Source organism: Cervus elaphus, chromosome 1, assembly GCF_910594005.1.
Source record: "Cervus elaphus chromosome 1, mCerEla1.1, whole genome shotgun sequence".
NCBI classification, from domain to species: Eukaryota; Metazoa; Chordata; class Mammalia; order Artiodactyla; family Cervidae; genus Cervus; species Cervus elaphus.
The window spans coordinates 93,481,373-93,503,661 of NC_057815.1; the positions used below are offsets into that span (position 1 = coordinate 93,481,373).

A 22,289-nucleotide genomic window follows, 5' to 3' on the forward strand; every position below is an offset into this window, starting at 1 on the left:
GTCAGCTGGCTATACCTGTTTCTTAGTCTAATCACCTTTATTTCTCCGTAGAATGAAAACCTGTCTGAGGGAAAATGAGACAGATTGACCTAGTTTGACTAATGGAAGACACCATCAAAACACATTATTAGCATAATGAGAGTGAGGATTAACAAAATGCTTCCCAGGAGCTTCCATTTCTTCAGCTACATGCCTCCTTAAGCTCATGACATTTCACAGAATGGGAGATATTCCATGTTGCACTTTTACAAAAAACATCAGTTTTATATACTCATGAAGGTTGTTTAAATACAGTGATAAATATGGTCATAGAAATGCATTTATAAAAATGAAAAGAATTGCTCATTTTTCAAGACTTTTAATTACCTGAAATAAGGTACTAAGTTTTACTTACAATTTCTGTAAGTGTAGTGTAAGTAGGATAATTATATCCAATACATTGTTTTAGATGCAGGATTTGTTAATGTAAAATATATATATATATATACACAACATTTGTAAAACCTTTGGCATTGCTTTATTTGAAATTATTGCAGTGGAAACCTCAAAAAAAAATGAAAGTGTTTTAAGAAAGCTCTATGAGAGATGTCTCACCCAAGATTATCTGTTTCCTGAAAGAGGTCAGAAAAGCCAATCATGCAGTTTTCACAACTTTCCCTGAAAAAAAGTGCTGAAATGCACTCGTCATGTCAGGGAATACAAAGGACAGAATGTTCCCGAATGTCAGTGCTGGAAAGGACCCGAAGGGCATCAGATCCACTCCCCTTGTGGGCAGTCTCAGTCAAGTGACAGGGGAGAGTGGCTGAGGGGGCTTCACTCCTCAGGGTTGCCCCTTTGAATGACAGCACACGCTCCTTCCGTATCTGTTGCACTTGTCAACATTAACGATTGTGTGGATAAAATAGATCCGGCAAAGGGCAGGACAGCCAGATGTTCGTTTTCCCGCAGAGTGTTTATCTCGGCCCCACACTTTCCTCATGGCATTCTTCATGTCTGCGTTTCTCAGGGTGGAGATGAGAGGGTTGAACATGGGGGCAATCATGGTGTAAAACAGGGCAAAGACCTCCTAGCTCCTGACACAAACAGCCATGGGGACATAAGTGAAAATGAGAGACAAGAAGAACTTGAAGACCACAGTGATGTGTGAACCACAGGCGGAGAGGGCTTTGCGGCGGCCCTCGGATGAGCCAGTCCCCAGGGTGGACAGGATGATGATGTAAGAAATCACCAAGGCAACAAAGGTCAAAATGGACAACACCCCTGTGGTGGTAATGATTGCAATCACCCGCAGTCTAGTGTCCGTGCAGGCCAGCTTCAGCAAAAGGAATGCATCTCAGAAATAGTGGTCTATTTGATTGGGGCCACAGGAAGGAAGTCCAATAATAATACTTGCATGAGAATGGCTAAAGGCTCCGATAGCAGAAGCCATCACAAGGACAGAGCACACCTGTCGGCTCATGATGACCAGCAGTGAAGAGGTCTGCAGATGGCGGCATAGCGGTCACAGGCCATGGCCACCAAGATGAAGAGCTCAGTGGCTCCAAAGAAGTGGGCATAAAACACCTGGGCCATGCAGCTGCTGTAGTAGATGGCCTTCTGCTGGGCCAGCAAGTCAGTGATCAATTTGGGTGCCACCGTGGAGGGGGAACAGACCCCCATCAAGGACAAATAGCTGAGAAAAACTACATGGGCTGTTCACTGAGGCGCCTGCCCCTGATGGTGAGAAGAACGAGCAGATTCCCTGAGAGGATCTCAATACAGCAAAGTAAAAACAGCACGAAGCAGGCAACTTCCTCATTCTCATCAGTAAAGAGCCCCAGGAGGATAAATTCTGTGACATTTTCACGTCCCGTTGCTTCTGTGGGTTTGATCGTTTAGAAGGGCAAGTTAGTATACCTGAAACACGCAACTTTTTCAAGTTATCTATGTATTTCAAAAGTCACTCATCTAGTCAATAAATATATATTGATGTTTCCAAATGAAACAAACATTATAACTGCTGCTAAGGGTACCGCAGTACACAAAATACACACATCTCACCCGCACATAAAGTTTATTAGAGAAGACATACAGTGACAATAATAGCAAAAGGTAATCGACTTATTGAGGTGGAGCCAAGGAGAATGCAGAGTCTGCATCTCCCCACCGTAGGGAGCCTAGATGACAGTGGTGGGGATGTCAACACCCATGCAGATGGGAGGAACCTCTGAGTGACTGGAGAATATTAACTCGAGTGAGGTCTCCTGGAGGTCCACATTTCAACACCAAGACCTGGCTCTACCCGACTCTCTGCAAACCCCAGTGCTGGAAACCTTGGGCCAAGTAATCAGTAAGACAGGAACACAGTCCCGTTCAAAAAAAGGAAAAAAAAAAAAGAGGCAAGAAAAATATATAGATTACAGACAAAGAAGCAAGGTAAAAACCTACAAAACAAAATATATGAAGAGAAAATATATTCTTATATTTTTTAAACTACATGAGAAAAGAATTTAGAGTAACGACAGTAAAGATGATCCAAAATCACAAAAAACAGAGTGCAAACAAAGATTGAGAAAATACAAGAAATGTTCAATAAAAACATAGAAGGACTAAGGAAAACATGTGGAGATGAATGGCACAATAACTGAGATGAAAAGAATCAATAGCAGAATAACTGAGGCTTAAAAAAGGAATAATTGAGCTGGAAGATAGAATGGTGGAAATGACTCCTGAGGAGCAGAATAAACACAAAATGAAAAAAAAAAAATTGAAGACAATCTCAGAGAACTCTGAGACAACAGTAAACACACTAACATTCAAATTTTAGGGGTCTCAGGAAGAAGAAGGAAAAAAGAAAGAGCCTGAGAAGATATTTGAAAAGATGATACTTGAAAACTTCTTTAATGTGGGAAAGGAAATGGCCACTCAAGTCTAGGAAGCTCTGACAGTTCCTCCCATTCAGGATAAACTGTAGGAGAAACACACCAAAACAATATTAGTCAAAGTAATAAAAAGCAAATGCAAAGAAAAAATATTAAAACTGAAAGGGAAAAGCAAAAAAACAGTGTACAAGAAACCCCCATAAGGCTATCAACTGATTTTTCAGCAGAAACTCTGCAGGCCAGAAGGGAGTGATAGGATCTATTTAAAGTGATGAAAGAGAAAATTCTACAAACAACATTACTTTGCCCAGCAAGGATCTTAGATTTGACAGAGAAATCAAAAGCTTTACTGACAAGCAAAAGCTAAGAGAATTCTGCAACACCAAACTAGCTAGCATCTGTTCAAGGCTAGAATTAGCCTTGAAATTCTCAGAATCTAAAAAAAGAAAAAGATATGTATAGAAAGGATCTAGAGTTCATTGCAGAATTCACAAGTTTCCATTTCCACACTGATCTTTTTCTCAAGATAGAGAATATAAACTTCTGGGTACAATGAAAGTAAAACAAATTTTGTGCTCATTATAATATTATTAACTTGTAAGTAGAAATAGAAGCTCCAAATAAACAAAAACACTCGTATTGAATTTTCTGTATGGATACAAATGCAAATAAGAAATCAGGCAAATCATAAAATTTCTTAATGACCATGTAATTAGAGACTTCAGTGATAATGAATGGTGAAAGATGATATCCATCTCCACTGGATACATTTAATTTTCATCCAAATATCTTAGTCTTTCTTAAGTTACTCTACTTTCTATATTGTTTTAAAACTCACTAAAACAATTCATATATGTGGTATAACTATGTTTCAAAGCCTAAATACCCTCCCCTGGATTAGAATGTTCCTAATTCAGTTGACTCTTATTTATAAATTCCCTACCATTGACTACATGTACACATTTCTCTTTTTTTTTCCATTTATTTTTATTAGTTGGGGGCTAATTACTTTACAATATTGTAGTGGTTTTTGCCATACATTGACATGAATCAGCCATGGATTTACATGTGTTCCCCGTCCAGAAACCCCTCCCACCTCCTTCCCCATTCTATCACTCTGGGTCTTCCCAGTGCACCAGATTTCTTTAAAGCTCCATAAATGTATCTTCCTTCATTTGCAGCTTCTATGCTATAATCATAATAAACTAATATTTAAACATACTATTATAATTGGTATGATTCAAGAGAAAACTTAATAGATCCCTCAAAATAGAAGGAATCATTTTAATAGCAAAAAGTTTTTGTTGTTGTTGTTGTTTTTACAGAAAGAATGTTAATATGAGGTAAACCCCAACAGTGAGAACCTCCCTTAGGAAAAAATACTACAAAAGGGTGAATTTTCTCATAATATTCTGTCACTTTTCTAGAACAATTAGGCAAATATACAAAAAAAGATTTTAACTGTAACCCAAGAAAAAGAAGAGAGGTTTCCTAGATTAAATATTTTGTCTTTATAATATGTATGTACTATTATTATTTGAACCTGGTGATTTCTGCTGAGTTAGTAAGAACCACCAAGTTGAAGGTCCATGACCAGATATTTGATCACAGTATCTAAGAAATAAACTCTTTGAGACAAAAATATGTCAGGCTGTAGATAAAAGCATAGAGTGTAATGTTAAACAGAGGAATCCAGAAGTCAACACAAGGGAGGAAAACAGTAGATGAAAACCACAGTGATATTAGACAGACAAGAGAGCCAGAGACAGCAGTGAATAACCAAGACCATGATCTTACATGACTGTGTGTACCTGATGCTGCCAGGTCTACAAATATTTGACTCAGTGCTAACTAGCATGTGTGGTCACATTGCCTATTTTATTAAAGGAAGTAATCTTCATGCTCTGAGTTAGGATTATACTAACTCCACAATAAGAGGATATTATTGTCTATGGGCTTCTTTAATATCAATCCAAACTCTGAAGAAAACTTTGAAACTTCCATTCATCTTTTGTCATCTGAGACCAACTTCTTGCTCCATAACTTCCACATGGCATTTTTCACTTCTGCATTCCTCAGGGTATAAATCAGAGGGTTGATCAAAGGTGTTGCAAGTGTATAAAACACAGCTATCATCTTATCCATGGAGAAGGTGGTTGCAGGGCGAGTGTATATAAATATGCAAGGACCAAAGAACAAGACGACCACGATGATGTGGGAGATGCAGGTGGAGAGGGCTTTTTTCCTCCCTTCAGCACTGTGGTTTCTCAGAGAGTGCAAGATGATGGCATAGGATAACATCAGCATGACAAAACTCACTGTACAGATGGCCCCGCTGTTGGACACCAGGAGGAAGTTGGTCACATAGGTGTCTGCACAGGCAAGTTTCAACAAAGGCTGCAAGTCACAGAAGTAGTGATCAATTACATTGGGACCACAGAAAGGCAGACTCAAGGCTAGAAAAATCTGAGCTGATGAATGCACGCAGGACCCCAACCAGGCCAGGGACATTAGCACACCACAGACTCGATGACTTATGATGGTCGTGTAGTGTAGAGGCTTACAGATGGCCACATAGCGGTCAACAGCCATGAGGACAAGGATGAAGATCTCTAGGCAGCCAAAGAAATGGGATGTAAAGACTTGGATCATGCACTCACTGAAAGAGATAGTGGCATTCTTCAAAAGGGCATCAGCAATCATCCTAGGGGCTATGCATGTAGAGAAGCAGGTATCAGATAAAGATAAATGGAAAAGGAAGAAATACATTGGACTCCCAAGTGCCCTGCTGGTCTTGATGGTAGTAATAATCAGAAAGTTCCCCAACAAGGTCCCCAAATAGAAAATCAAGAAAGTGGCAAACACTATTTTCTTCCTAACAGGATCTTGTGTCAACCCAAGCAGAATAAACTCAGTCACATTATTATTCAGTTGCATGATTTCATCAGTGAGGGGAAGGTGTGAGTGTTAAATGCTTAATCTGCAAAAAATAGAAAAGAATTAATTTGTGATGTGATGTGTGATTTTTAGGAATATTTTAAGTGAGATAAATATTCTTCATCATGGACATTTTAGTTGTGGTTTCTTAACAAGTCACCTCAACACTTAATTTGTAATGACAAACTCATGGGGTCATTATGAGTCCCATATAAGATTGTGAAAAGTAGACTTTTCTGTAGCACTCTTCAAATGCAACTGTTTGTTAATTTTACATGATTCTCATTAATTTTGCTTAATGAATATTAAGTTAAGAAATACAGTTTCCATTTTATTAACTTAATAACTTTCCATGTTCATTTAATCGGGGTGAGGGGAGGAAGCATGTTTGGAGAGTGTATCAGTTGGCATTTTGGATGTATTTTACTGCTTATGGAAGTTCATAATGTAAATGTAAAAATTACAGCCCAGTCCCATCCCCTAAATATGTCTCCATATATCAATGAGATATATATATATATATATATATTATGCTTGTTATACTTACTTATAGAAATGTTTATTTTTATTAGTCTATAATATGATCCACTTCACTGTGCATTCCCTTCCATATGTGGCAGCTTGAAAAGAGGAAGATAAAGTACTTATTATCTTTCAATTATAACATCCTTACTTTGAAACAACTTTATGATACTCACTACTTGAAATACACTAATGGAGAGAAGTGAATGTTCTTCAATGGTTGATAATATCACAAATATTTCCAATCCCTGTTTTCTTTTTTCTCATTTCTGGAAACACCCTTCAAAACATGCAAAGTTCCAGAATTACTTGTAAATTACAAGGGGTGTTCACTCAATAGTTTATATGTTTAAACTTTAAGTGCTTTGCTTAAGCATTTTAGAACTGAGGTCCTTTGAAGAGATGTCAGCAGGTAGTTCTTTTCAGGTCTAATCATGGTTGTAATCCCGAGTATAATTTGTTTTATCTGGGTACCTGGAATCTCCACATTATTGTAACAGAACAAATGTTCAGAAGAGAGAAAGGAACATATATTTTTAGTCAAGAGGAACAGCAGATAGTCAGTAACTGCCTATATTCAAATTGTTTTCTGTCTTTGCAAAATCAATGATTATTCAACTTTGAAACGTCATTTCCTTCAATGAAAAGTTAGTATTTTTTCATGTGTGGAAAGAAATATTATCACTGACTTCACTTCATAGATAGAACAAAATCTTTCCTCCAGGTTTTTATTGTTAATATGATGCTGAAAAGAACACCATTTGCAAGTAAAGATATAAACTGAGTGTGACAGATTTAAATATAATTTGGAAAACGTACCCCACTGTATCCATCCTCAGTCCCACCCGTATCTTCAGTGCATCATCTTGAAAGCTGTGAGCCACCAAAACACAAACTGATAAACCAAATAGACAATGATCCTTACTTATTGCTTTTCTCCCCCTCAATAAATTTTCTTCTCCTCAAAGTAGTTGAATCACATATTATCTTCCTGCAAATTAAAAACCCCTGCTGTGAAAGTGTCGAAGTTATTTAATATTTCTGATATTTTAGAAAATAATCTCTTTAGACCGTGCAATCTTTGGCAAAGATCTTAAATGGTCAAGGAACTGTGTCTTGGTACTTCAGTCAGTGCAATAAACTCATCCTTTCCATATGCATCTGGATGAGTGATCCATCATGAAGTATTTGTACTTGAAAATATGGCCTGTGATTGTGGCCACTCTTTTGAGTATATGGCTTTTGTTTTGTATGTTATCAATCTCTTTAAATTGTCTATTTCTAGAACAATTTTATTTATACATTAGGACATACACTTGTAAGATAAATTAAGAATCATAAATACATGTGTGTGTGTGTTAGTCACTCCGTCATGGCTGACTCTTTGCAAGTCCATGGACTGGCGCCTCTGTCCATGGAATTTTCCAGTCAAGAATACTGCAGTGGGTTGTCATACCCTACTCTGGAGGACCTTCCCAGCCTAATGATCAAACACAGGTCTCCTGCCTTGCAGGCAGATTCTTTACCATCTGAGCCACCAGGGAAGCCCAAAAATACACATGATTAATCATTAACTTGCAAATAATTGTGAGTTTTTATCAAATATTCACTCAATAGTGTATTCAGTAGTCTCCTTCCTTCCTTAATTGTAATTTTATTTCTAGTTACACTGTCTCGAAACTCAGGACCCAGCTGCTAAGAGCACCTATGGCTGATTCATGTTGAGGTTTGACAGAAAACAACACAATTTTGTAAAGCAATTATCCTTCAATTAAAAAAGATAAACTAATTAAAAAAAGAAAAATAATCTCTTCTGAAAGCCATCAGCAATCACTTTGAGATGAAGGAAATTCTCCAGTTCTCTAAGAGTTTCTTTTATAGCTTATCTTATACTATCACATATTATACTTAAAATCAAAGCTGTGTGAACTTCCTTTGGCTGCTTTCATAGAAGCAGAATTTTTGAAGTTTTCAGGATTTTGCTTTCCCGAGATCCAAACCTGATGCCTTGCACAATGTACATGCTTAATAAGTATTTTTAAGCTGAACCTTCTTAGTTACTTCTTGTAATAAACATCTGATTGTTTTAGTACTATTCTGATTAAAAACACATTCACATTATTAATTTACTGTGGCCATCTGTATAGTATGTATGGTACAGTAAACAGATAAATGTGCTCCCAACTTATATATTTGAAAAAACAAATTGGCATAAATTTTAAATAATTTAATCAGCTCCACAACCCGGAGTAAAACATGTTTACTCAGAACAGCACCACTTGCCCATGTAAGATTTTAGGACTTTGGCATGCCTAAGATGATCATCATGAGTTTTCTACACTTTTTACATGAATCCTTGGCCCTTCAAGAATGCAAGGACAGCCTTGACATTTTTCCTATCCTTCTAGCTTCAATGGGTATTTTTCTATACGTTTCTCCGTATGACCATATGTCGACTTTTCCCAGAAGTGTTGACATCTTAAATCAGATCCTCAAAGGTATCTGACACAAAAATGGGTTGTAATAATCTAGAGACAAAACTGCACTGATAAAACAGCATTACTTTCTACTAACTACTGTACTTTAACTCTTCAAACAAGCTTGGCCAGTTTTAGAACAGCTAAATTTCTCAAAACAGCAATAAAGAGATAGTATGTTGAGCTGGGAGCTAAAAGAGATGAGCTGAAAGAAAATCACACAGAAAAGGTGCTGAACAAAAGAGAGTGAAGCATAAGGTGTCATGTTGATCCTTCTACCTGACAGGGTTGTGTGTGCTTAATCGTTCAGTCATGTCTGACTCTTTGCGGCCCCGTGGACTGCAGCCCGCCAGCCTCCTCTGTCCACGGGATTCTCCAGACAGGAAATTGGAGTAAGTTGCCATGCCCTCCTCCAAGGGATCTTCCCAAACCAGGAATTGAACCTCGGTCTCCCACATTGCAGGCAGATTCTTTACCGTCTGAGCCCCCAGAGAAGCCCTTCTACCTGACAAATCTGTTTTATTGCAGAAGCCACAGTGAAAACTTTGGTTTCCTTAGGACTCTCTTAAACTATACCGCCCTATCTGATTTGTTTATCTTTCACCTCTATCTTTAGGAAAATCTCTATATTCATTTAATTTCTATGAAAAATGTACCTTTCCCTGTGGGAAGGAGAACAGATCTGCCCAAGGTTCTTTATCCCTCAAAAGCCTAAATTAGAGAAAGATGGAAATTTCCCCCCACATATATGGCACATTACCCTTCACCCTCATTATTCAATTATTACCTTTCACTTTGTTATGTTTCCTCTGAATCTTCCATCAGGTGTAGTTATTCGCTGTTTCAAAACAAATCTAGATGCATATCAACTACAAGTTATATTCTTAAAATATCATTTTAGAAACATGCAAAGAGTAATACTTTTAATCTGTGATATACAGCATTCTGTTTAAAGCTGTCTCTTAGATGTGGAGTGGCTGGCATTCTCCAAGAAGCTTATGTCACAGTCATTATCTGTATTAGTTTCTATTTCCTACTTCAAGGGAAAAAGCCATATGGAAATATATTTTTAAAATTTGTTAAATTATTCTGCATGATGCCTTTCTCAGTACAATCATGTAAGTAATCTCTCACTTACCTGTTAGAACCCCCTAAATTAGTCGTCTTTCCATCCTTTTTTCAAAACAGCCTTCTCATGGAATGCTGAGAAAAAAAATAAACCTTTCTGTATGCTAAAGGGAATATTTTAAGACATAATGATGTTAGGTATTAGCATCACAGAGAGTAGTATTCCCTAAAGTTTCCCTTCCTTTGTTCATGACAAACATCCCCAATGTTGTAATAGGTTTAACTTTTGGTTTGTCCACTTAGCCAATAGAAAAATAAATTACCCTTCCTTATACTCAAGAACCAAGTGTGTAAAAGGATTTGAAGGCATTAGGTGCCTTGGGCTGACCAAAGTTACCAGGGAAAAAGAGGAAAATTCAAATGGATGGCAGGGAAAGTGACAGAAGAGAGGAAGAAAACAACACTGACTTTAGTTAAAAAACAAACAAACAAACCAGTGGATCACAAAAAAGCTACTCTGCTCCACCCAGTGCTCTAGGGTGCCCCTTTGTTCTTTTTTTTTTTTTTTTTTTACTACAACCAAAGAGATTCAACATTTATTTTATCATAAAAGTCCAGCAAATAAAACTATATACAAGATCCATGCAAGGAATCCAGTTACTCACAAGACACATTTAAAACCTGGTTAAAACACAATCGCCACAACAGCAGGGAATAAAACCGGTGAGACCAAGTATCCTTAGTGAGAAACATAATCGTGTTTATATTTTGGATGCTGCTTGAATCCAATTCTCTGCCCAACAATGAGGCACTGGATCACCCACTCTTGTGACACCACAGGCAGCTGCAATGCTTCAGCACACTTCAGCACGGAGGCTGGGCATGAGGGGTCCGTCACCACCACGTCAAACACCCCTAAAGCAATATCTTTGTTATGGGCACTTGAATGGTCCTGCTTCACAGAGGCTGCCCCCCCCCACCCCCTCCTCCCCCAAATCATGAGGATCTCGGACCAGAGCTCCAGGAAATTCTGCTGTTGGTCTGATACCAAGAGTACCTTCAGATTCTGGAAAGGGTTTTCACGGGGTTGCCAATCCAGAATCCTTTGCTCCTCAAGGCTGTACCCAGCTGGCAGCAGGTAACTGCGGTAATTCTGGAGCTGGTTGGCATGGCAGCTGTCATGGACCCAGACCTGAGGCACAGAAGGAATCCCACTGGCACAGGAAGTGCTTCCGGGTTCGACAGCGCGGATCCGCAGTTAGGAGACACTGGTGGGCGGTGTTACACTGGGCTTCACTAACATCTTCAAGAATGTGGCCAGCTCCTGCTCGAAGCTGGCATTCTGTGTACTGCTTGTTGAAAGGAGGAACTTCTACAAATTCCTCCTCTTCCTCGCTGCTTCCTGTAGGACCATCTGGCAATTTGGAGCAGCTAGCCAACTTGTCGCTTGTTGTGGCATGGTGAGGAGAAAGGCATAGCCAGAAACAAGGTCTTGTTGAGGGGCAGAGGCGCTCTCTGCTCTTCCAGGGCAGAGGTCACCCGGCTTGTCGCCACTCTCACAGGGGCTCCCCAACTCTCCTGCCCCCACCGCACCAGGCTTCGCAGCGACAGATTTCCGGCCTCGCTTGGCAGGGGACCACTCCTCTTCAGGAGTGACGAGCTTCCTTTGGCCCGAGGGGCCCCCCGCGGTGGCAGGAGGACTCTCTGGGACCTTCCGGGTAGGGGTGGTACTGCTGCTGCTGGAAGTGGTGGGGTGGCTGGGGAGTTGACATTACTTCGCCGTCTCCGTTTCCCGTCCACCACGTTGTCCAAGCTGATATCTGCTGCCTCGGTGAGGGGCGTTACCGCCTCCTGTGGGCCCAGGCCATACCGCTCTCGCAGTCTTTCCTTGCTCCAAGGACAGGATGACAGCCATCCGCGTGTACCACTTGCTTTGGCCGTCTTTCCCAAGGCTGTAGTACCGCTCTCCAGACTCCTCCTGTGCCCTCTGACCACTCCTGCACTGAGATACCCATCCTCCGAGAGGCGGTCACGTCCGTGTCCAGGGGGATGGGGTCACACCGCAGGGTGTCTCTGCCCAACACGTCACACTCGTGCCCATCATCAAAGAACAACTTATACTTCCCGGCTCCGACATCTTGTGTGATTTTCCCGGAGTAAAAATAGCCATTGGATGACCACTTGGCTACAACACGGAGCCCGACAAAGCTATTCCCTGGAGGGGACGCATCTAAGCCATCTGAAGGGCCAGCAGCAGTGTGGAACGGAATCTCGGGAGAGTCGCGTGGACGCAAAGCACCAGCACCCGTGTCTGCCGTCTGCTGGAGCCTGGCGCTCGAGGCCTGACAAGGGTGAAGGATTTATCGTCCGGCGACATGCTAGGTGAAATGCCCTCTATGCCCAAGGGGCCAGGCACAGCTGTCTCCCTGGTTCCAGTGGTCCGAGAAGGCGGGCGGCCCCTTGGCCCACGCCCACGAGGCGTGACTGGAGCCTTCCCTGCCTGTCTGATGCCAAGGCCCGCATCACCATCCTCCTCACACACTGGCGTCCCTGCCTTGCTGACCCCTTTTCTAGGACTCAGCTTTCCTGGGCCTCCTCGGGAGCTGGGCAAGGCAAACTCGGCAGGTCCTGTCCCGCTGGTTTTCCCTTTGGGTTGTCCGGCTCCTCTCCCGGGGCTGCCGCTGCTGTGCGTGGCGGACAGGCTCGGCCGCTCGACGTGCGTGTGAGCTGGAGGCCTTGGAGGAGAAGGAATGGTGTCCCCCAGGTCACCTCAGGAGCCGCCAGTCTGTGAAGGGGAGACTTCCGGTTCGCACTCCTGACTCTCCACGATCCGGAGGGTGCCCCTTTGTTCTTATTCGCTATCTGTTGTAAACTATCTGTAATTACAATCTAGGGAAGGCACCAGGGTGCTTGAAACAAGATTTTATTTTGTGTGCTAGAGCTTTTCTTCACCAAGAAACCACAGATTTGCAACAAGTATTCTGAGGATTAAAATGTATACGAACAATGAGTAGAAATCTCATCTTTTTCTAATTCATTTCCATTTGTTTTGATAACTAATAAAGAGACACTTATTAAGGAAAACATCTTATTAAAATAATTTTTATTCACTATTAAGAAAAGTCACTATCTTTTTTTTTTCCTAATAGAATTACCAAAAATGGAGACTGGGAACTCCTGCCTAATTTTACCATAATGGAGACAGCCTGATTAAAAATGAAGTCAACAAAAAAGGAAGCAGATCCAACTAATAGAAGAGACCCATTTTTATAATAAATTTTCAACAGTAGAATTCATCCATTTCCAAAAAATTTGACCATCTTTCATTTGTTCATTTTATATTATTGCCTTTTTGTGCATGCACAGTTGCTCAGGTGTGTCTGCTCAGACATGTCTGATTCTTTGCAACCCCCGTGGACTGTAGCCTGCCACTCTTCTGTCCATAGAATTTTCCAAGCAAGAATACTGGAGTGGGTTGCCATTTCCTACTCCATACTGCTTTTTGGCATTCATGTAACTAATAAAATAAATCCTAGTAAACTTACTACCATCTCAAGAACTAAAATATTACCCATAATTAAACATTTTAAACACTTTCCTATCTGTTGTCCACCTCTTCTTAAAAGTAACAAATATTTTAATTTTGTCCTAAAAATAAAACATTTTTATCTACATATATTTTCCCTGGCTTTGAATTTTACAGAACTTAACATCCTATATGCAGACTTCTTGGAATTGCTTTTATTTTTTTCATCCAACCCTACTGTATTTCATTATGGTTGTTGAATTTAGTTGTAAATTCATTTCCATGGCTGTATCACACTCCATTATGGGATTATTTCAAAATGTATTTATTCAATATCCAGTCAATAGATATTTGACTACTATGAACAGCAATTATGAACATAAGAATATGTTTCCTAAGAGTGTAATTGATAGGTTTTAGGATGTGCCAGTATTCAGATTTACAAAATAATATCATAAATTTCAATAAGGAGTAAGGAGATGCAATCTAGTTATGTGCCAAAAAAGAAGACAAATAGTGTATTTGTGACCAAAGCTGGAAACTTTCACAAGATTAGCAAAGAATTAAAGAAAAGTATGTTCTCTTTTGTTGTTGTTGCTCCAGTTAAGAACATGGATAAAATTATAATCCTCAAAACAACCTGAGTTCATAGCTTTCAATGTCAGTTTACAAATGTCAATTCTTAACCTCTTTTTCCTTGTCATTTGTAAGACAATTTTTTCAACACTAACGTGGACCAGAGTCCTGTGAAGGAAAGAAAATTTCTTTGAGGCAGAAAGACTTATTCCTATTTATTAAATATTGTTAAACTATGTGATCTATACAATTAGATTAGAGGTTTATGATGTTTCTATCAATATGGAAAATATTTATAAAAGTATTTCCATGCTCCTGCTTGCATACCTCAGTTAAAGACCACTTTTAGAATTCAGGAGAAGAGGCATTATAATGAAGGGTCTTTATTAGCGTATTGCAAGATATCATAGTTCTTTGTTCAACTGAATATGGCCTGGATTTAAAACCCTAACCAAGTAGAATAATATATTATGTTATTTAAATGATGAGATGTATCATATTTACTTTCCCATCGATTTGTTAAAGAGCTCTATAAATAGATTAACTTCCAGGACCTTGAGTCCTAAGCAAACCCAGCACCTGGTACCACATAATGGCAGGCACTGTCTGCAAGGACTGTAACCTATGACAGATTCCTTACACTGAGTGAAGGACTCAGAAAGATAGATTACCTTTATTCTATTACATAAATCAGAAATTCAACATGAATCGGTGGGAGGGAGGTGAATAGGTGAAGTGTAGAGGATCTTTAGGGCAGTGAAAACACTCTTTATGACACTATTGATATAATGATGGATGCATATCATTATACTTTTCTCCAAATTCATGAAACATACAACAACAGGAGAGAACCCTAAGGTAAACTATGGACTTTGGGTTATTATGTGTCAATGTAAGTTCATCATTTGTAATAAATTTGGAACAAATCAACTCTAGGAGAAGTTGATAATGGGAGATACTATATATGTGTAGGGGTATGGGTATGTGAGAAACCTGTACATTCCTTTCAACTAAACTGTGAACCTAAAACCGCTCTAAAAAAAAAAAAAGCCATTATTAAAATTTAATCCAATGTATTTACTCCCTGATGTAGAGACTTCTACATGAAAATGCCAGGTGTTTCTTTTGAGTGTAATTCCTTGGAATCATGAGCTACATTGAGGCAAGGACTATGACATATTCTTTAGATCCGCCTTACTTAGAGATGCCTTGGGGCTCCAGTTCCTGCCTTTGCCTCATGAAGCAGGTCAGGAAAAAGTGCATTCTCTGAGGTATATGGCAAACCGTGGTCACTGCCCCCTTCCAATGCAGTCTCTGGGTGTCCATGGATGATGCAATGTTTTAATTATTCAGAACACTTGGTGCCAAAACTTTATCCACACTAATAGACACTTTGGTTTATCAACTCCCCAATGACAACTTCTTTTAGCAACAGTGGTTTCTTGGAAAAAAAGCTTTAGCGCTGAATCCTACTATCAAGCTACTGAAAATGGCTCCCGTTAGCAGGCTGCAATTCCCCCAAAATGATAAAAGGTTCTCTGAAGACATTACATCAGCCACCTTGAATGGTGCCTCTGTCTCTAGTGCCCTGTGCAGTCAGGGTTGGAGACCAAGGCCCCTTTCCTTTCTTCCCATCTGTAAGTTCATGCCAACTCTCTGCTTTCACGCAGAGCATCTTACTAAGATCACTCTTCTCCCACTTCCTGTCCCTCAGGGCATGGGCACAGAGCCATCTTCACATTCAAGACTGTCTGTCCCTTTGTGAAGTGTTCTTTGTCTACATACAAGGCACCTAAGGGTACCTTTTCAATGTGTAGTCAATTATTTCTCATATTTGAGTGTCTTTCAAAAGGTTGCTAAATAGGTACTTTGTGAAGTTCAGTTTCGTGCTTGGTCTTCAGCCAAAATTATTTATCACCTTAGAATTCAGCATTTGAAAGGTAGAAGAGCTAAATGCCTACGTTAGTGTCATTTGTGACCTCCTGCCCCTCTGGGACATGACAGCATAATTTACTGCCACGTACAATCTCCATAATGATGCGTCCACAACCCTGTCACAGGATTCAGATTTATTGTTATACACACGTATGTGTGCTCAGTCTGTCAGGCATGTCCGACTCTTTGCCCCCATGGACTCCAGTCCACCAGACTCCTCTGTCCATGGAATTCTTCGGGCAAAAATACTAGAGTGAGCTGCCATGTCCTACCTCAGGGGTTCTCCTGACCCAGGGATCACAACCGTGTCTCTTGTCTCCTACATAAGCAGGCAGATTCTTTATCACTGTGCTCGCAGGATGCCCTAAGAGAACATTTACTCTCAAATATTGGTGAATATTTTAGGTGTGACTTGGAGACAATATGTCCTTATTCATTTCATTTTTTTTCACTTCAGTTTCTTGCTGCAAATTAATCAACAAAATTACTCAATAGGACTTTCACAGTTCTGTGATATTTAATTGGGTGTATGTGCATACACACACACACACACACACACACACACACACACAGAAAATCCTCTAAAATATATGATATTTATCTCTAAAAATTTACTTTTTGTTTGGTTTGGAGATTTTCATATAATGATGATCATTGGAAGGGGTGTCTGTGAATTCTTCTAATGAGATATTGGAAAATAGCTACCAGATTTGGGCAGGAAGAGGAGAAAGAAAACTTAGGATATAGGATAGATCAGGTTAAAAATGCATGGCCTTTAACAGGGAAGGAAAATAAGTTCTTCTTGGAACTAACTGAGGACGGCAGATGCTCTAGGTACAACATCTGGTACCTACAAATATTTTGAGAATGATCTTTCTGCATTGTTTCTCACCAGGGCATTCTATAACAGAAATTGGCCTGGTGTTCCCAGCTACTGAAATGTGACTGAAGAACTGACAGCTGCCAAGATTTCCATTCTTGCTGTGGGGTGTTGGAGAGGGATGCTGGCCCATCTGAGTGTGCAGGGAGACCACTGTAATATCAGTGGTGTGCGGTAAAGCTAACTCATCATGGGTGATCATCTGAACCAGAACTAAGGAACATTTGGTGGTGACCCAGCCTCCTGGGAACATGTGATGAGAGCTCCTTCCCCCAACTGGGTCATAAAAATCCAGTAAAGTGTGCCCTCAGATTATAGTGGCTTTTGATTAGATTTGAAGTCTTCTGGAGTTGACTTTTGGTCATTTTGATGTTATCCCCGGCAAACTCTAGCCTCAGGGCCTGCAAGTTCAACGTATTTTGGCATTTCTGTTCCCATATCAGTTGTCAAAGGCTGGCTGGATGTAAACCTGATCAATGACCTTAGCTACCTTATTTTCTTTAAGATCTTTTTCTTATACTCTTTGTATTATTTACTGTGTCTTCATTTTTAAAACTGCGGTTTACCATGTATGCAATTGTACATTTTGGGAAATTTCCTCCTCCTGAATTTGGAGCTGGCCCAGAAGACATTTCTTTTTGTTGTTGTGTAATTTACCGCTATTCAAGTGAAGAATTTACAGAGTGCTTTTTCTGTTTGTTTGTTTTTTCTTGAAGGATCCCTGATTTAAATGAGTTAATGTTCTTAAAACTTACTTGTGTCACTGTTGTAAATGCTAGAAATCAAACTCTCATATGACTAGAATTCTGACATACTCTAGCCATTAATATTCTTCCCGATTTTAAAATGATTTAAATTTTTGAGAACATTGCTTACCTCAAAAAAGCAGTAACACTCTTCCCCATATATAGCCAACAAACTCTCTAAATATTCATATGAATGATCAGTCTATTTTCCAATTTATTTAATTATTTGGAAGATCATAATTTTCTTTGAGCTATTTAATTCTCACAGCTTTCATGACTGTCACTCATCTTGGAGAATTTTGCTCTTGCAAAGATACATACATACATATACCTCAAAGTGAGAGTGTTAGTCACTCAGTCCCGGCTGACTCTTTCCTGCCCCATGCACTGAAGCCTGTCAAGCTACTCTGTCTGTGGAGGAACCTGGGGGACCCCAGCTCGATCCCTGTGTCAGGAAGATCCCCTGGAGAAGGAAATGGCTATTCACTCCAGTATTCGTGCCTGGAGAATTCCATGGACAGAGGAGCCTGGTGGGCTACAGTCCCTGGGGTAGCAAAGAGTCGGACACAACTGAGTGACTAGCACTTTCATGACGGATACTTCAACTTGCAAATAAAACAACCACACAGAAGATGCACGGAGGCTCATTTTCCCAAAACTTTCCCAATTGCTGTCTTTCTCCACTTGCTGAATGCAACAAACCTAATGGGAAATCAGAGCAGCAATTGCCACAAATGCCCCATCTCCATCCACCACCCTACCCCACTTTGAACAAGCTAAGACAAGAAGAGCTTCTGTGCTCCATGAAATCCTCATAACATTGGACCATAGGAAGCTGAGCTCTCCTGCGAGCATGAGGCTAGGATCCTTGATCATCCACGCCTTTCCCTGAATACTCACACAGCTAGGAGTTCCCAAAATATAAACACAGGTCCTTCTTCTCACTACAGGTTTAAGAAAATGACTACTTTTACCATTCTTCTTTCCTTCTCACTTGTTCTCATTGCTTAAACTTTTCCATTTTCTGTATCTCCAGATTTCAAAACAACTTAAATATGGCAGAAAGCTATTATTTCTCCCCTAAAAGCAGTCCCAAGAACACTGTTTATTCCTGATTTTATCCCAAATATTTGTTGCTAACTATTCTTATAATGAGGGATTTCTTGGTAGACCAGATGGTAAAGAATCTGCCTGCAATGCAAGATACCAGGGTTTGATCCTTGGGTTGGGAAGATGCCCTGGAGAGGAGAATGGCAACTCACTCCAGTATTCTTGCCTGGAAAATTCCATAGACAGAGGAGCCTGGCGGGCTACAATCTGTGAGGTTGCAAGGAGTTGGACAAAAATGAGCAACTAACACTTTCACTTTCATTCCTACAATAGCCAGATTCTACTGAATAGCTAGATTCAGGACTTATAATTGAAAATGTGGTTCAAGTCAGTATTCATAGGATAAGTTGTTAAAATTACTGTTCTTGATAGGTTCAGTTCAGTCACTCAGTTGAGTCTGACTCGTTGTGACCCCATGAACTGCAGCTTTCCAGGCTTACCTGTCCATCACCAACTCCTGGAGCTTGGTCAAACTCACGTCCACCAAGTCAGTGATACCATACAACCATCTCATCCCCTGTCGTCCCCTTCTCCTCCCACCTTCAATCTTTCCCAGCATCAGGGTCTTTTCCAATGAGTCAGTTCTTCTCATCAGGTGGCCAAAGTATTGGAGTTTCAGCTTGAGCATCAGTCCTTCCAATGAATATTCAGCACTAATTTCCTTGAGGATTGACTGGTTTGATCTCCTTGCAGTCCAAGGGACTTTCAAGACTCTTCTCCAACACCACAGTTCAAAAGCATCAATTCTTCAGCACTCAGCTTTCTTTATAGTCCAATGCTCACATCCATACATGACTACTGGAAAAACCATGGCCTTGACTAGATGGACCTTTGTGGACAAAGTAATGTCTCTGCTTTATAATCTGCCGTCTAGGTTGGTCATAACTTTCCTTTCAAGAAGTAACTGTCTTTTAATTTCATAGCTGCAGTCACCATCCGCAGTGATTTTGGAACCCCAAAAAATTAAGTCAGCCACTGTTTCCCCATCTATTTGCCATGAAGTGATGGGACCAGATACCATGATCTTAGTTTTCTGAATGTTGAGCTTTAAGCCAACTTTTTCACGCTCCTCTTTCACTTTCATCAAGAGGCTCTTTAGTTCTTCTTCACTTTCTGCCATAAGGGTGGTGTCATCTGCATATCTGAGGTTATTGATATTTCTCCCGGCAATCTTCATTCCAGTTTGTGCTTCCTCCAGCCCAGCATTTCTCATGATGTACTCTGCATATAAGTTAAATAAGCAGGGTGACAATATACAGCCTTGATGTACTCCTTTTCCTATCTGGAACCAGTGTGTTGTTCCATGTCCAGTTCTAACCGTTGCTTCCTGACCTGCATACAGATTTCTCAAGAGGTAGGTCAGGTGGTCCGGTATTCCCATCTCCTTCAGAATTTTCCAGAGTTTATTGTGATCCACACAGGCAAAGGCTTTGGTATAGTCAATAGAGCAGAAACAGATGTTTTTCTGAAACTCTCTTGCTGTTTTGATGATCCAGCAGATGTTGTCAATTTGATCTCTGGTTCCTCTGCCTTTTCTAAAACCAGCTTGAACATGTGGAAGTTCACGGTTCACGTACTGCTGAAGCCTGACTTGGAGAATTTTGAGCATTACTTTACTAGCGTGTGAGATGAGTGCAATTGTGCGGTAGTTTGAGCATTCTTTGGCATTGCTTTTCTTTGGGTTGGAATGAAAACTGATAAGTAACCCTTACAATACCACCTTCCTTTTCATCATTATTAGGTAAACTTTCTAGACTGCACAGTCATAAAATAATTTTGCCATAGTTTTCTCTGCTACTTTTCCAGATACTTTTCATTTAAAGTTTTATCTATTTTCAAATAAATAAATAAATAAAGTTTTATCTATTTTCATTTACCATGGTAAAAAAGAATGTGTTTCAGATAGCTACACATTGTCCTGGCAATTTTTTTGAATAGTTTATATTTTTCCAGTAATTTTAGATACCACTTTAACCTTATTCCAAAATCTCTTATCCACTGTGTCCCTTTTTTTTTAAAGGTTTTTTTTTTTTTTTTGATGCAGACCATTTTCTAAAGTCTTTATTGAACCTTGTTCCAATATTTCTTCTGTTTTATGTTTGGTTTTTTTGTTTGTTTGTTTGTTTGTTTGTTTTGGCTGTAAGGTATATGGGATCTCAGCTCTCCAACCAGGGATTAAACTCACACCCCCTGCATGGGAAAGTGAAGTCTTAACCTCAGAGCCATCAGGTAAGTCCTTTATCCATTATGTTCAATTTCAGGAGTTTGTTCTCAGTTTAAATGATATGCCTATTCTATTGTTAATACCACATGTTTATAGTTGTTGTAGCTGTCTGCTATATTTTTGATATCTGGTAGGTTTTCCCCTCATTTTTTGTCCAGAGTTACCAGCCCATATTTTGGATATTTAATTTTTCAATATGAATAAACTTTTTTGACTAAAACATGTATTATTAATTATTTTACTGGAGAACAACACTTTAATGTGTGAGTAACACTGTGGAGAGCTAAGACCCTAAGGATGTTGAGTATCTTTAGGATATCAGGCAAGCTTAGTTCCCAGAGGAAGTAATCCTCGGAACTCACACAGGACCTGTAATAGTTCTGGTTTCCTACCCATCAGAATAGAAAGCTGCCTGTCACTGGGCACCAGGTACAGTGTCCAGAAATGCAGTGTTTTTGTAGTGAGGAAGAGTTCACCGTAATCTAACCATAAATTCTGGATGATCTGTCCATTGATGCAAGTGGGGCCCTAAAGTGAAGTGAAAGCGAAAGTCGCTCAGTCGTGTCTGACTCTTTGCGACCCCTGGACTACACAGTCCATGGAATTCTCCAGGACAGAATACTGGAGTGGGTAGCCTTTCCCTTCTCCTAGGGGATCTCCAGGGATGGAACCCTGGTTTCCTGCATTGCAGGCAGATTCTCTACCATCTGATCCACAAAGGAAGCTACCCCCACCTCTGCCCATTATAAGAATAGTTAGCAACACATATGTGGGATAAAATCAGGAATAAATAGTGTTTATTTATTATTTATTATTAGGGGAGTAGTAATAGCTTTCTGCCAAATGTAAGTTGTTTTGAAATCTGGAGAATTTGCCAGATACAGTATTCACAGAATTATTAACTGAAGCACAACATTTCTGTTCAGACTCTTTAGGAAAAAAAAAAAAACAGAGACAAAGACTTTTAACCTGGAGGGAAAAGGAAAGGCTTATTACTACAGAGTTCTCTACACATTTTTTTAAGTGGAGAATTTGTCACACCTGAGGACAAATAAGCTAAGACAATACTATGATAAATGCTCAGATAAAGATCAGTTCCCAGGATTATTTCCTAAACAGACAGGGGGACAGATCACACAATCCAGGCTCTGCACAGACTAGGGTAACCTGTTCACTGATGGTTTCTGCAGCTTCCACAGCCCTTCGGTTAATCTGACACCTACGCTATCTGCCCACAGGGTGGTGCTCAACTCAAATAGTGAGCTAAATCAAACTTCAGATTTCACCTAGAAATTTTGTAGATTTGCCTGTCTTCAGATAAATGCTAGCAGACTGTGTGAATTTTTCACTGAATTGTGGTTCATCCTGTGAGTAGTGTTTCAGATCACACTGACCAATCTCTCTTTAAATTCTTGACCTGGATGTCA

General features: G+C 39.9%; 1 protein-coding gene and 1 pseudogene across 1 annotated transcript; both read right to left on the reverse strand.

Annotated features, from left to right (window-relative positions):
- Window positions 1–841: 841 nt before the first annotated feature.
- LOC122703013 lies at window positions 842–17,687 on the reverse strand (annotated as a pseudogene).
- LOC122676025 (olfactory receptor 4C16-like) lies at window positions 4,866–5,798 on the reverse strand. Its single transcript, XM_043875342.1, has one exon. The coding sequence runs from the start codon at window positions 5,796–5,798 to the stop codon at window positions 4,866–4,868; it is 933 nt and encodes a 310-aa protein (XP_043731277.1).
- Window positions 17,688–22,289: the final 4,602 nt, after the last annotated feature.

Excerpts from the sequence above, each read along its gene's own strand:
- LOC122676025 (XM_043875342.1), bottom strand. The coding sequence starts at position 5,798 with ATGCAACTGAATAATAATGTGACTGAGTTTATTCTGCTTGGGTTGACA.